The sequence below is a fragment of the Vigna unguiculata genome, chromosome 8 (assembly GCF_004118075.2).
Source record: "Vigna unguiculata cultivar IT97K-499-35 chromosome 8, ASM411807v1, whole genome shotgun sequence".
In the NCBI taxonomy this organism is placed as follows: Eukaryota; Viridiplantae; Streptophyta; class Magnoliopsida; order Fabales; family Fabaceae; genus Vigna; species Vigna unguiculata.
The window spans coordinates 18,789,163-18,804,953 of record NC_040286.1 but is presented as its reverse complement, the minus strand read 5'-3'; the positions used below and the strand labels follow the sequence as shown (position 1 = coordinate 18,804,953).

At 32.4% G+C, this 15,791-nt stretch overlaps 1 protein-coding gene across 9 annotated transcripts; it reads right to left on the bottom strand.

Annotated features, from left to right (window-relative positions):
* Positions 1-3,153: 3,153 nt before the first annotated feature.
* Positions 3,154-13,963, bottom strand: LOC114193755 (O-acyltransferase WSD1-like). Of its 9 annotated transcripts, none has more exons than XM_028083672.1 (9): positions 13,839-13,963; positions 13,668-13,735; positions 12,973-13,264; positions 4,850-5,404; positions 4,484-4,550; positions 4,252-4,358; positions 3,911-4,120; positions 3,546-3,683; positions 3,154-3,461 (listed from the first exon to the last, which is right to left on the bottom strand). In XM_028083672.1, the coding sequence occupies exons 3-9, from the start codon at positions 13,144-13,146 to the stop codon at positions 3,297-3,299; spliced, it is 1,416 nt and encodes a 471-aa protein (XP_027939473.1). In that variant the 5' UTR covers positions 13,147-13,264; positions 13,668-13,735; positions 13,839-13,963; the 3' UTR covers positions 3,154-3,296. The 9 variants fall into 9 exon arrangements, with proteins under 9 accessions (XP_027939473.1, XP_027939476.1, XP_027939474.1 ...); XM_028083675.1 differs by having other exon boundaries at positions 12,973-13,244; XM_028083673.1 differs by having other exon boundaries at positions 13,668-13,722; positions 13,839-13,956.
* Between the last annotated feature and the right edge of the window lie 1,828 nt (positions 13,964-15,791).

Here is a 15,791-nt window from a genome sequence, read left to right as displayed (position 1 = left end):
CACCAAAGAAGGAAGGAGGTTGTTTTGGTGATGCAATGGTTGAAGAACTTTTCCTATTTGTTCAATAATGAAATATAGAGAGACCTTAGTTTGAGAGATGATGTATGTTGTGCTGAGAGAAGAGGAATAGGCAAACTAGTAATGGAAGAGAAAAATGTTACTTAGTCTTGGAAGATGAATCGGTTCTTTAATTCAACATTTATTAAATATTTAATTCATATATAAAATTACTTTAAATTTGAATATTACTTACTTTTTTATTATAGTAATATTATAGTAAATGTTTGTGGCAGCTTTACGATTTCCATTTAATATTTAAATATAAATTTTGAACTCTAAGAAAGGGAAACCACAAAATTAGAGAGGGAAAAACTCTCAGGAAAGAGAAAGTAAATTAATGCTTTTTATTTTTTTTCATTTACCATGTGTGGCTTTGTGATGGCTATAATTTGTATTAGGGGTTAGCAAAATTACTCCACCTGACTGAACCCGTAAAACTCGAAAAGTAAATAATGGATTCGGATAATGATTTTTTATTTCGGGTTGAATGAATAAATTTATTTGAATAAATATGATTTTAAACAGTCGGGTACGGATATTAGATTAATTTTTCGTGGATATCCGACCCGACCCGAAATCAATACTTATCCAATTAAAAGTTTTCAAAAACCCTAATTTTTTGCTGCCCACTCTTCTTTCTTGTTCTCACTGCGTTGCCGCCCCACTCATCTTTCTCTTTCTCTCTGCATTGTTTCTAATCAACAACACCTGCAACCTTCATGCATATTACTTATTTCTCTTGTTTTGATGGATTTGAGGATTCAGAGGCATACGAGAGGAGAGTGAGAAGAATCTTTGAGAACTTTAGAAATTTGAGTCTTGTTAACAGGTGGTTTTGGAGTTGGGATCTTTACAATTATGTGAGAAGCGTTCATAGAACACCAAGTTTGGATGAGTCTCCAAAGCGTGTGGTTAGGAGCAAGATCGGGGTAATCCAACAAGGTTTCGTTTGGTGACAAGGCATGTGGTATTTTTCTTGTAAAACAACTATGTTTTGATGCTTTAACAATCATAGGTGACATATCTGCTTCGATCTGTGTCTGATCTGCGTCGTGGGTGATAGATTTACTCTTATCTGTGTCGTGGATGACGAATTGCTCCAATCCGTGTTGTAGATGGTGGTGCGGTAGCGGTCTACGAAATGACTTGGTGATGGATAAAAGCATGACGGTGGAGATGATGAAGGAAACCATGGCTATAATATGATGAATGTTCTTCTCTTCCTCCTTCGAATTTTTCATTACGGATAACCCGTATCCATATTTACATTTAACCGTATCTGATAAACCCGAACCCGCAATACCTGATAACATAAACATATGAATATGGATTTCTTATTTTGAATTCGAATTGGGTCAGATTGGCCTTCTTGAACCCGAATCCAATCTAACCTGACCGTTGCTCACCCCTAATTTGTATAATTAATTTTCTTTATTTTACCAAAGTAGAGAGGTTGAAGCACATGCTAAGTTAAACAACTTTTTAAAAATTTTTCATTCTCATAAGAATAACAAAGAAGAACGTTTTGATCAATAAAAAAATATTGTTTTTAAGCGGGTTTAGTCAATGCAAACATGTAATTTATTTTTAAAAATTAAAATATTATTCATATATTTAAGTTTCATCGATTTAGAGTGGGCTTGGTCAACTCTAATATTTTTACTTTATTTTGAGTTGTTGAAGAGTCGATAGAACTGACTTTAATGTAGTCCATTTTTTCACGGACACAAATTTATAAAAGCTATTAACTTGCATTCTTGTAGTGAATAATTTTGAAAAAATTATATGTAAGTTGGGAATGAAAAACATATTTCTTCACTGGAAGGAAAATGTTAAGATATTTTAAGAAATTTCTGTTGTTACTCTTATTTATTATTGTTCCTCATGAATAATGATCGATCTGGAACAAATACAAGTTTACCTCTATTTCTCCTTAAATTTCACTCTGCCCTATCCTTTATCACTTTTTCTCCTTTTATCCTTTTACTTGTTTGAGCTCTCCTGCTTTTCCCAAGTTCCCCTTTTCTCGACCCTCGTCTCCCTTCGGTTTCTTGTCGTTTTCCTAATGTCCTTCTTCCATATCCCTTTGGCCTCCCTTACCATTAAGTCAACACTAGTGGAGAATAGGCCTTCCAAGACATTAAATAAAGATGGTTACCCAAGTCCCCTCTTCGATGTTTTTCTAATTGATCATATATAATGATGATTAGAGTTAAAAATTGTCATCGTTTCTCTAACTCACCGTATATAACGACGGTTTTGTAGGACAACCATCATCATAGACGCCTTTCATTTTCACTTTTACACAGAATTCACATTCGTGACCTAGTTTTTAACTACACCCATTTTCTCTGTAGCTACACTAGTGTCATCGACGCAAGCTGCTACCGCTGACAAGTTCACTCGCCAAATTGCTCTCTTCTCTACTGCCTGGTTCTTATTTCATCTCCACGAAGTTCGCCCCCTTGGCTCGCCTCCATCGCTGTGTTCGTTCACTTCTTTGCCTCTGCCTCTCACCTCTGTTCTTTGTCAGTTACTGCTTCTTTTCACCCTTTTTAAGTGCATGAAGGAAGGTTCACGCATTCGCAAACCAATTTGCAATGTGAAATGTCAACGTTGCCTCTTGTTTTCCCGGTCTTTTTCTCCGTTCTAAGAAAGCTCTCCGGCTAAGTTTTCTATTTTAATTTTTATTTAATTTAATTACTATATTTGTTTGACTAGTACGTAATTTTATAATAAAAAGAGTATATTCTTTTTTACACTCATGTTATAGTATATTAAAATGTTTTACTTTGTAATTCCAAATATACGAATGATTAAAAATATTTGTTCTGTAATACGTGCTGGGATTGAGTCCGAAAATGTCCGATTTTTGACAAAGAACAATAATTTTAGTTTTTCGTTTAAGATTTAATACGATTTGTCTGGTATTTCTGTTTTGGAAAAAGGTATTGGGCTAGAGATATTGGGCCTAGCCCAATATTATAATAGCCGACCAGTCATACGATGTATTCAGCGCGTTGTATTTCTGTATATTTTATTTTTATTTTCAAAATTATTCGGAAGAATTTATATACATATATTCAATATATGTAATGAGAAAAAGCCACTGAGAATCATTTTATTCTCTTTTATCCTTAAGAAATATAAGTTCCCAAGTTATTCATATAAATTGAACTGGGAGATAATAAATAACTGTGAAAATTGTTTAAATCTCATAATTTGATTTTAAACTATTAAACTAGATGGACAACGTTGTTTCTCTGAACAGCATCACGGATGAGTTTGAGCGATTGTTCAAAATCATCACAAAGAAGGTAAGGATCGGGAATAACAAGTGGGTCCACTGCTAGAGAAATGGTCATCTTGTTAGCATAACTTTGGAAATGGATTGTAAGTGCCTGTCAAACAAATAAAGAAGGGTACATGTACATTACACTCATCATCAAACCCAGAGTTAAAACTATGAATGAGTGAACACTCACTTGAGGGTGTCCATAAACACTAGGAGCAATGTATGCCACCGGATGACCCAAGAAGCTAATTTCTTCCACAGGTCCAGCCACATTAGAGAAGGCTATGCTTGTGTTAAAGAGAACTCTTTCTGTTATCGCAGCAGCAACCTACAACAAACTCCAAAATGAAAGAATACTTCACACATCATGAAAAACACATCAATTTAAGCTTTGTTTTAAGTAAGGTTATAAGATTGGTTCGATGAATTTTAAAGGGATAAAAGAAATAGTGAGTTCAATTCATTCACTAATAAAATACTAACAACTAATATTTTTCGATATTACTAACAACTAATATTTATCTATAAAAATACGTAGAGTCCTGTGACTAATACCTTGACACCTAATAAATTGAGCACTGCCTTTGCACAAAAGTAGGAGCAAATTGCTTCCAATGAGTGCTTCTTTCGGTCGATTCTATCCTTCGCTTTACGAATGTATTCCAATGGATTTTCATAAATAGCTATATCGAACGGGAGGATTATGTATCCCATAATATTTCCCCATCTTACTTTTGATTTCTCTGCCATCATATCAGCTAGATCCTAATTACCACAATAATAGTCAGGACTTAATTATCCTATTTAAAGAAAAAACTATCAAGATAAATTAAAAAAATAATGGACTTTATATAATATTTCCAATTGGATCTTAATTATTCCACAACCACACTCACCTGTATTCCACCAACAGGTCTAATGTTAACAAGAATTGATGCCCTAAGGCGAATGTTCTTAAGGGCACTTGATCTCCCTTTGGCACCATTGAAATTTGCTTCCTGATCTGTTGGGGGTCAAGTTCCGAAAACAATTTATTCATATGTCATTTGTCTGGTGCAGATAATTTGCAGCATTCGTTAATGATACAAGTTTTAATAAAGTTGAATTGCAAGAAATATAGAACCTTACCATATGCTCGATTCAAATAGAGAGTGAGAGCTGCTTGTGTTACCCCCAACAAAACATCATTCACGGTCTAATTATCAACATTTAACAAAAGTGAGAAAAAAAAAAATCAGTATCCAAATCATCTTTTCTTGAAGGAGAGTTGTGCATAAATACATAATTGGTTTTGTTTACAACATATCTATCAAGACCGTCTAAGATACAAGCCACAATAGGATTGATACTTTAAATTAAAATTATGTTTATATTCATTAACAACGTAAAATATGTAGAAATTATAAAAACTTAATGGTAAAACAAGTGAAAACAAAGTATGCAAAATAATTTGAAAGTAAGGGATAAAAAAAAGGGAAAGAGAAAGTAAATTACCGTTTGCATTTGATTCTTGATTAGCTTGATATCATCCATACTAACGGTGTGATTGACAAAGCGTTTGGTATTTAAGGCAACTCCAGGAGCACCTTTGAGAGGAGTTGGAGTGTCTCTAATGAAGAAGATGGTGAGAGTAAAAAGTAGCATATCGACGAGAGTGTGCCAAATGAGAAGTAGTCCCCACCAAATAGAGAAGAGCCATGAACGGTGGCGCTCGGAGTTTCTGTTTTTTGTAGGCACCGTTGGCAGTGCATGAGGGTCAGAGGTTTTGCGAGTGGCGGCAAGGAGGAGTGATATGAGAGAGGCACCATCACCCACCGAATGATGGATCCGAAATATAGCAACAGCTTCTGCATCTGAGGTTTTTATGTTGAGGAGGTGGAGTTCCCACAGGGGCTTCGAGAGGTCCAATGGGGTTTTGGTGAAATGGGAGATGTAATCTTCAACGAATCTATCTGGGTGTTCTATGTTAGAATCTATTTCGGGAACTATGATGTGGTTGTCTAAATTAACTGTTGTTGGGATCCATTTTCTTGTCCTTCCCTCCTTAACCTGAACAACAAACCACAAACAAGTAATTGTTTATTACCTCTTTTTATTTATTGTTTCACTCAAATCGACTTAAAAATAACCATTTTACTTACCTTGTTTATTTATTTTATATAAAATTTAAAATATCATAAAACATTTTAAAACTAATTATTGTTATTTATACATGTTTTCTTTTCATAAATATTAAATAACTCTTAGGCTCTACGTGTATAATAAAATTTAAAACGTCTAACACTTCTCTTTTCAAATGCTAGTTAAAATATGGTCATACTTCATATGTAAGGCCCAACTTCCTTTTTTTCTAATAACAAATCATGAAAAAAAAAATTTTCGTTTGTCATACAATGCTAAATCTTGATTTTACATCTAATAAGTATTACTACAAAAAAAATCTTTAATTAATGACTAAATAATTAATCACTATAGTGATCAATTTAGATATCAATTTATTAATTAAAAATTATTGATAACTAAAATAGTTTCAAAAAATTATAACTAGTCTCTAAATTGATAGCTAAAACAATTTATATTATGAATTGGTCTCTAAATTGGTCAGTAACATTAGTTATCATGGTTTTGGCTACAAAAAAAAATTACCTCTAAATTAGTATAATTAGAAAATTGGTTATTAAATTGGTCTTTAAATATATTTTAAAATCGGTCACTATTTAATAGTTTCATTGTAGTGTATTGTGATGCTCAAATGATATGCACATATATCTTACACGATCTTTGCACTTCACAAATATTTGTATGTTTATTCTATATGTTGCATGTCTTATGTTTGATCAAGAGGATTCTAACATCACATCAACAATCAATCTCTTAGAACATGAGCTAAACCTGATTTACTTCAACAACTCCCAAGTTTATGCTTTGTCAACTTGAAAAGGTCTATTTGCTTTGTAAATGACTTTCTACTTTTATGAATTCAAGTAATGACACCCTGTCCAATGGGAGATAACTACATTTAGCTAACAAGATGTTGCTTACTGAATAATCACATTTAATGCATATGCTTGGAGTTCATTTAATGCATCTTATAAGCATGCTCATCATATGTAAGGATGACAATCACATGAGTGTGAAGCTATTCAACAGCCAGAAATCGATTTGCAAATGGATATTTTCTTCTATGCATATATGAAGCCTTTCTTAAAGAAAAAGATTAAAAGAGTTCAATTTGCAAAATGTGATAAAATGTTGTCAAAAACTGCTTGAGCACTAAAATAACTTTATATAAGGACACTATTGTGTTTGCTTTAGTAAACTAGATGATAACATACCCCCTCGCCATGGTCAAGTACATTCAAGAAGAGATAAAGTCACTATGCAAGGTGAATTTCTATACATGTACCTTTTACCTTTGGTGGCCAAGGTGGAATTTTTAGGATTTTGTAGCTACACATTTTTTAGACACCTTTTCCTATAAATAAAGGTGTCTCACCTTTTCTAAAATTACTTTGAGATATGTAATGAAATGTTGCCAAAATTTTGTGTCATCATACTTGTCTCATAAGTCAAGGCTAGAGCATTCCATGTGGTCTCATCTAGCCACCCTTCTCTAAAGTTTGTTGGCACAAACAAGCTTGAAACAAGGAATTGATAAAGCCAAGTGCATGAAGATCTCATGTGATTGATGAAGATCGTTGAAGATTCACTTAAAGATTGTGTTTCTAGTGCATTAAATATGAAAATATTGTGTTAAATGTAATGATTAGGTGTTATATCATATTGGTAGACTATATGACATAGGTTAGATGTCTTGTTAGCCTTAGTGTGTCTTTTTAAATTTGTTAAAATGAGTTTTAACAGACTAAAAGGTTTGTAGTATATAGTTTCTGGTATGAATGCATTTAATCAGTTGAATTATTTTTTAATCGACTGATTTCACTTAAGTCTAGTGAAATCAGCCGACTGTACGAAAACTTCAACTGACTTATTTCATTTAAACCAAACTATATATGTTGCAATACACAACTACAGCGTGTAGATTGAAGATCTTGGTTGATCTTGGAGACATTTTGGCTTGTGAGTAGCTTGAAGAACACATGTATGGTTGGCTAGGGAGAGCCACCATCAGGTTTGGTTGTTCTTGTACCTCTGGTTTTTTTGTCTAACGTGATTTCAGGTCTATAAGTGTGATTCTTGTAGGGTGTGTGTCTAGATTTTTTTGTGAGTCAAAAATCTTGTAAGTTTCTTTGTTCAAAAGTGTAATCTTGGTGTGTGATTTGTAAAACTCTTGAATATAGTGGAAACCAAGCTCAGGTTGTCCTAGTAAACTGGATGTAGCTTTGTGATTGAGTGAACCACTATAAAAACAATTGTGCAATTCTCTTTCCCTTATCTCACTCACTTTGAATCACTTTAAAAACTCAAGAAAACCAAGTAATCCACTATTTGTTGTGTTTTAATGCGTTTTTGTGTAATCTGAGGTTGTATACTTGTTAGAAAAATATTGATTGGAACAAGTTTTGTACGTAAAAGATTGTTGTTTGAGTTAAATCTGTAAATTCTGTATTCTGAATAAATTCCCAGGATTTTAGCCGACTGATTTGAAATTTTAATCAACTATTACATAGCTCAAGAACAAATTAGTCTGCTATTTATTTTTTGACCAATTGAAAGTGTACTAGTCTGCAACTTTTAAATTCTAATTCTCTAGTCTATTTGATTTAATTGAAAGGGGTTTTATGCTTTCGAAAAAGTTTTAAACAGCTAATTCAACCCCCCCCCCCCCAACTTCATGGCTTAAATCACCATTTCAAAACTAACAATTGGTATCAGAGCAAGGTTCTTGAAATATATTCAAGTTTGATAAAATATATTTTGAAATGGCTGAAAATAAACTCTTTTTTGCTGAATGTGCCTCTATTCATAGACCACCCATGTTTTGTGGCATAAACTATCAGTTCTGATCACCCATGTTTTGTGGCATAAACTATCAATTATGGAAAATAAGAATGCAAATTTTCATTGAATCTATAGAGAAATGGATTTGGGATGCAATAGCTGATGGACCATAACCCCTAAATGTCTTGTTGAAAATAAGCAAGTGGACAAACCTTGGACTGAATGGACGGATGAAGAAAGAAGAAAAGCTCAATATGACTGCAATGCAAAGAATATCATCACTTCATCTTTGAATATGGATGAATTTTTTAGGGTCTCCCAATGTAAGAGTGCAAAGGAAATGTGGGATGTCCTAGAAGTTTCACATAAAGGGACGAATGAAGTGAAGAGAGCAAGGAAGCATGCCTTGATTCAAGAGTATGAGCTTTTCAAGATGCAAAAAGGAGAATGCATAACTAAAGTTCAAAAGGGGTTCACTCACATTGTCAACCATCTCATAGGTCTAGGCAAAGAATTTGACAAAGAGCAGCTAAACATCAAGTGCTAAAGTGTATTTATAGAAATTGGAAACCAAAGGTGACTGCCATCTCTGAATCTAAGGATTTATCCATCATCACCATAACTGCACTATTTGGCAAACTAAGAGAGCATGAGATTGAAATGTAAAGGCTAAGTGAGCTTGAGTCAAGTGAGAAAAAGGTAAAAACCATAGACTTGAAGGCTAGCTCCAAGAAGAGTGATGAAACCGAGGAAGAGGTAACTGAATCAAGTGATAATGAGAACTTGAATCTATTAGTCAAGAGGTTTGAGAAGTATCTCAAGAGGAAAGGCAACAAAGGTAATCAAAGGAGGTACATTTCTAAACAAAATGATTTAAGTTACATGCTAAAACCAATTCAACTTAAAAAAAATACATAGATTTATGTCGGACAAATGCATGGTGCTATGTAAATCTGTGTTTTCTTTTTCTGTTTAAATAGTGACAAATTTACATCGGAGAGTTGTTGTCTGACGTAAATTTACATCGAAAGTTATGTAGTCCAACATCTATTTATGTTAGAGATAACATTGTCTATCGTAAATTTACATTAAAGATAATGTTGTTTGACGTAAATTTATGTCAAAGATATTTTCTAATGTAAAACTATGTTATCTTCATTGACGAGTCAGACCTATACACTAGTGCAGAGAATAGATTTGGTCGTAGTTATTTTGGCCTTTTTACTGCGGGTTCATAACCAAGACATATCTTGGTGAGGTAAAAAAGGAGAGGTTTATGTCTCGGTTCATAACTGAGGCATATACGAAAATTATTGCCTCGGGTCTTACTTCAACCGAGACATAATAGACATCAAAAATTAAAAAAAAAATGCATTTTAGTTCGTGTTCTTTCATCTCATCCAAGTACATTTCCTCCACCATTGGCTTCTAAATCCAAACTCGAGCATTTATGAACCAATTTCAAACCTATTCCATTTCCAATTTTCAATACACAAAACACACATTCTAATAATCTTTGCAATGGTAAAAGGAGAAACTTTTACACAGTTGTTGAGTAAGCAACGTGCAAGCTTCATAGTGGAGAAGTTTCCTTTGCCCACAGTCTGACCTAGTTCATAATTTCTGACACGGGAATTTGTGTTGTTGTTGGTGCTACCCTCTAAGTGCTCCATCTTCTTCTAATAATAATATTTGGCTCGGGAATGTTCTTGGTGGAAGCATGTGTTTGTCGGAGTCCTTGGGGTAGCTGAAACCAAATAAGTTCAACAAGTTTCAAGGCAAAGAACCATGGAAATGGAAATGAAAAGTTTGAAAGATTGAATTTTGAAAGTGCTTATGGGTGGAGAAAGTGTTCAAAGAGCCAAGCACATAAGACAAAAACCTAGCACAATGCCTCCATCTACATACCATTCAATCCCGCGACAATGGAGGTGGCCCAACAACGCCTTGTTCAACGGCCAAACTGCGGCGGAGGGGTGAACGGAGTGGCTATGGCACAAAGTAGTGGAGTGGTTGGCACAGGGAGCGGTGGAGAGCCTGGCACACACGCGTTTCGCGTTGCAGAAGCAAGAAGAAGACGTTGAAGGAAGAAAGAAGAAGGTGCAGGAATAATGAACTGACTTGGGTTTTTTAACCCTAAAAAGCTCTATTGCCTCGGGTTATATATGACCGAAGCATAATGCTTTCATGCCTCGATTTAGTGGGACCCAAATCGTAAAAGTATGTGATCATTTTAAAATATTTATAGCGAGAAATTAAAAAATTTGAGAGAGATCTGTCTCATTTGTAATTATAATCGAGGCAATAACACCTATTCTGCCTCAGTTTTAAAGAGACTCAGGGCATAAAAGGTCACTTAAATTACAAAAATGTCACCGCATCATGATATGCCTCGTTTGCACCAGAATCGAGGCATATATGGCGTAGTCAAAACATAAAATTGCAATAGTGATATCAGATATAAAAAATTGAAAATAACAAATATAAAAGACCTTTGTTGATATTCTAAATAAGGTTCACATTTTCAATATTAATTAAGGAAAATTATTTTTTAACAAAGTTTGATTGACAAACTTTTGACAATGCACACGTGGCAGCACCTTAATGGATAAAAAAAAAAGTCTGATGTGACTTGAAAAAAGAAGAAAAAGATTTGGTGTGTGTTGAAAAATAAATTTTGTCAAACATTATAAAAAAAAGTTTGTCAAAATATCATAGTCCATTCATTAATTAATTATTATGAACCTTGAGTAAATTTATATGAAATAGAAAGTAAAAGGAAGGGCATTACACTCTAAGTTTATATGGCTATCTAATTAGTTATATTTTCTTTAAATAAATAATTATGAAAATAAAAGAATGTAAAATGAAATAATGTCCTTCCTAAAAGCATCCTTTATTTCAAAGTAATTATTTTTTAATATTTTAACAACATTAAATTCTAATATCGAGTATTTCAATTAACTTTTAATAAATAAAAGTTCGTTATTTATATTAAAATTTTAATTTTTAATACTTCTATCTTATGATTTCTGTAAGGGTATTTCCATTGTAAAAAATAATTTTTGAGAAACTATACTTTAGTACAAGGGCGGACCTTCTCTATGACACAATGGTCACCAAAAGATTTTTATTTTACTTTTTATATATATTTTTATATATTTTAAAATTATATTATATATATTATTATATTATTTATAATAAATTTGAAACAATTTCTCATTATATATATATATATATATTATTTATTCATATATCTTTATTGTTTAAAAAATAAAATAAAAATCAATTTGATGGATGTTGATTAACAAAAAAATTAAGATTTTGTCTCTAACCATAAATTTTTTTCTCATTAAGTCATCAGTAAAGCATGACAATCAGAAAAAAAAAAAAGTAAAAGATAAATCCAAATTCAAAGATTGAAGAACAGAGATTTTGAAAATACATTATCACAATATCTCTCATGAATCAAGATTAATATTCTATTATCATTTATCTGTGTTAGATTTATGATTTTCATATTATGATATTCTTCCTCATTCAAGTTTTTTCCAAATTAGTATGAACCCTAATTATGATTTTGAGATTCTTTTATGAAATTGACATGAATCCTAGTTATATTTTCCCCCAAATTAATATAACCCTAAATTATGACATTTAAAAATTGTGTTTTTTGCTACATACTTAAAATTTGGAAGATTTTATGATATATTTTGAAATGCATTACAAATTCCACTATAGTGAATAACCTTAAATTGGAACATAAATTAGAATATTCATTATATGTGAATTCAATAAATTAAAAAGATTTAAAATCAGAAAATATATAATCATGGTATGAAAATAGTCTAAATACAGGAAAATAATTTTATAAAAAATATATAATTTGGTATCCTAAATATTTTGTCCAAGTTTCACCACTGCTTTGGTATTATTAGTTTAACTAGAAACATTTTAAATAATTTATAAACTAAATAAATTAGACACTAGTTTATTAGAGGAAAATTAAATTTCTGGAAATAAATAAAATTTTAATTTAATTTATAATCATTTTGAAGTCCAGATAAAAAAAACGCATATAAAACTTTTTAAATTAGACAGAGGTACAACAAAATTTAATTATTTTAATAAAGATCTAAAATTATAATCAATAATAATAATAATAATATGTTTTTGTCTAAAAATATAAAATTAACGTATAGAACAACATTTATATAGTGAACACTGGCTGGCAGAGTTTAGTGGTGTGTGAGGGGGCCAGGCCCGCTTAATATTTCTTCACAAATATATAAGTTAATATATAAAAAGATTTTTTTTATAATTTTAGTATATTTTATATATTTGATACTCTCCTAATCATAAGAAAAATATAGCAATTTAAAATATTTTTAAAAATCTGCTACTGATAATTGGCTAGTTTTATTAAAGAAATTTTAATGAAAAAAATAGTTTATATCACATCAATCATAAAAAGAAAAGGAAATTACATTAATTGATAATTTTATTGTCAGGAGAGTTTTATATTGTGAAAATAAATAAGAAAAATGTTTATTTTGAGTATAAATGATAAAATTAATGTAAAATACTGGATACAGACCAATCTACCTAAAAGGGAGAAGAAAAAAAAGATAGAACGAAATCATTTCAACAATTTATTAATTGTGAATCAAATGATTTGCACAAAATATTAGGAGAGGATATAAGTAATTACTAACCAGCTTGCTGGTGAATCTTGGATGCTTGAGCAGTGTTTGGCATAAACCTTCTCTAATAACCTCAGGATTGATCCTTGTCTTCGACCCCATGCTGGCAATCACGTAACAGTTCATAGATGCTTCAAGAAACAACTTCCCTACTGGACTCACTTCTTCATTTTCCCTTGATGCCATATTTTCTCTCTTTCTGCCACAAACTAATGCTTCCAATATGGAATGTGTGTTTGTTGTGTTCTCACCACCTTAAGACCATTGCGATTCTCAAACTCATTCTTCAATGTAATCAAAATACCTAAATCAGGAAATTTGGCAGGAAATACGGTCACACTGGACATATTTCAAACCAGTGGCAGTGTTTTGATTCTTACGAGGAACTAGAGCGTGTGAACTCTTAGACAGATGGCAAGATTTGATAGGTTGTTTGGATATTTTGAAATAAAAGTGAATTTTAAATTTAAATAAACTCTACCCTATCAACTTGTAAATAGTATTCTATCCACTTTTATTCGTAGTCAATTCGAGACTCCCAACAAGTTTTTAATCTAAATAAATTAATAATAACGTGATGAATAAAATAAATTACAATATGAGTGATACGTTATACGCATTATTCTAACCTTTTTATACAATACAAATAGTTTTAATAAAAAGAAAAGTAAAAAGACAATATATAAAATATATAAAACGAGAGATACCTTTGGGTATGGTTTAATTTTGAATGTGGGTGGCCAGAACCATGTGTGTCTGCGTCTGAAAAAGAAAGCTAATTTGAAACAACCATACATATTAAAGATGGAGTTTGGAGTTTCAAAGTTGTGGTTGCGATTGGATGAAGGAGAAATTAAAGATGAGAAAGAAACGCTTACAATTAATTTAAATCACTTGCAGTGGCACTTTGAGGACCAGGAAAAAAGGGTGATGATGGGAGAAACCAATCCATCAATGAAAATGAAACCCATGATTATTCCAAACTCTGCAACTCACATAGTGGAAGAACATCTTACAGAATTTACGCAATTGTTTATGGGAAAGTCTAAAGAGGACAAACATAGTTGACTAAGTCATGCAAATAATTCAGATTTTAATACTTTAACCAGCTAATCTCTCCGCAGACTTGTAATATATAAACTAGTCTAATATTTGACTTTTACCATATTACTCAATTTAATTTCTTTTATTTAAAATAAGACATTTTCGATATATAATTTATAGTCAACAAATTGTTTATACATCATTGGGAAGATAGAAATAAAATTTCTATCACTATCAGACTCAAAGGAGAAATTTTAAAAGAACTAATCACTACAATCTTCAAAGCATGAATTTTTCGATACTTACTTTCTTTATCAAATGTATTTTATGTCTACTCTCTTTGGGTTATAGCTTTTTTCGTAAATTTATGCCATAAAAAATTCAATGTACCGGTTTAGGGAGTTCAACACGGTGAATAGGATATGTGTAGTTCTCCCGTACCCTACCTGCTAGATAAATATATATCCGTCTCGTACTCGTATTTATATCTGTCGGGTATATATTATGTGAGTATCCACATAATTTTTTAATATCCACGGATATCCATGCGTACTCGCGGGTATTTACAAAAAAATAAAAAATATATATATTTAATAATATATTTTTGTTCTGGTTCAGAAAAATACTAGATAATTCTTTGCCAAAACAAAGAGAAAGTGTTTCAGACTTATTTAGGTCAAAAACCTTCCATCCCTTGACCATGAGAGTAATCTTCTTATTTATAGAATAATCAGTTACAAATACTAGATTCTACAAATAATACAAAATAAAATTATCTTTTTCCCCTAAAATATCTCTAAATATAATAACAACCTTTATTAATCCCCTAAATCCCGCCAAACACGGAATTCAATTCAGTTACTATTCTCCCCCTCGGTGATACCCCGATCTGCTACTCCCGATCTGCCATATGCCAAAAATCTATCTTGCCCAACAAAATTCTCTTAACTATCATCTCGGCATAAAACCAAACCGCTTTCTCTGCACCAGTACACAACTCTTCAACTTCTGCACTTTCTCGTCTCCAGAACGAGGAGAGCAGAATCCACTTCCCGTAAAATCATAATTGTTCCCTGCATTTTCGCAACCACGTGTAACTCATCCAACGGTCCTATTTTCCCCTCCTTTTTGAATATCAAACGTCATTCATCTCCCTCTTTAACCTACGCAACCCCAACCATCCCTTCATTACACTCACGCTCCCTCCACTCCCACCTATCCTTTCTCAACCGCCATTTCCTTTATCCAGGTATTTCTTCTTTCTCCTTCAAATTTCATGCTTGTCCCCTTGCTCCCTTTACTTGTTTCTTATGCATTATTCCTTTTTTTGTACTATGTTTTAACTTTGCAATTGTATTTTCCTCCTTCCCTGATTATCCATAGCTTACTCTGAAAAAACCCTTACCACACCGCCACTATAACCGCCCTCCATGAATACCCACTATAATGTCCTCTATTCCTGGGCCCCTCTGGCCTTACGCAGGGAAACCTCATCCATGACTACCCTCACTAGGATTAGGGCTTTCAGACGCCACCAAACCTTGTGTAAAAGCAATGAAACTGATGTAACCGTTATTGCCTACGATGGTGATGAACCTATTTGTAGAGATGGCAATTTATTTCCCATTTCCCCTCAAAAATTTACTTATATGTATGTTACTTTATTTGAGAAGCTAGGTTTACGACTCCCCTTCAATACCTTCGAAAAAGAACTCCTCACCATTCTGAACATTTCTCCATGCCAACTACACCCTAACAGTTGGGCTTTATTCGCGCCTTCCAAATTC

Excerpts from the sequence above, each read along its gene's own strand:
- LOC114193755 (XM_028083672.1), bottom strand. The coding sequence starts at position 13,146 with ATGGCATCAAGGGAAAATGAAGAAGTGAGTCCAGTAGGGAAGTTGTTT. Across the intron at positions 4,359-4,483 it reads CTATTTGAATCGAGCATATG|ATCAGGAAGCAAATTTCAAT; the intron begins GTAAGGTTCTAT and ends GACCCCCAACAG. Across the intron at positions 4,121-4,251 it reads GACCTGTTGGTGGAATACAG|GATCTAGCTGATATGATGGC; the intron begins GTGAGTGTGGTT and ends TGTGGTAATTAG.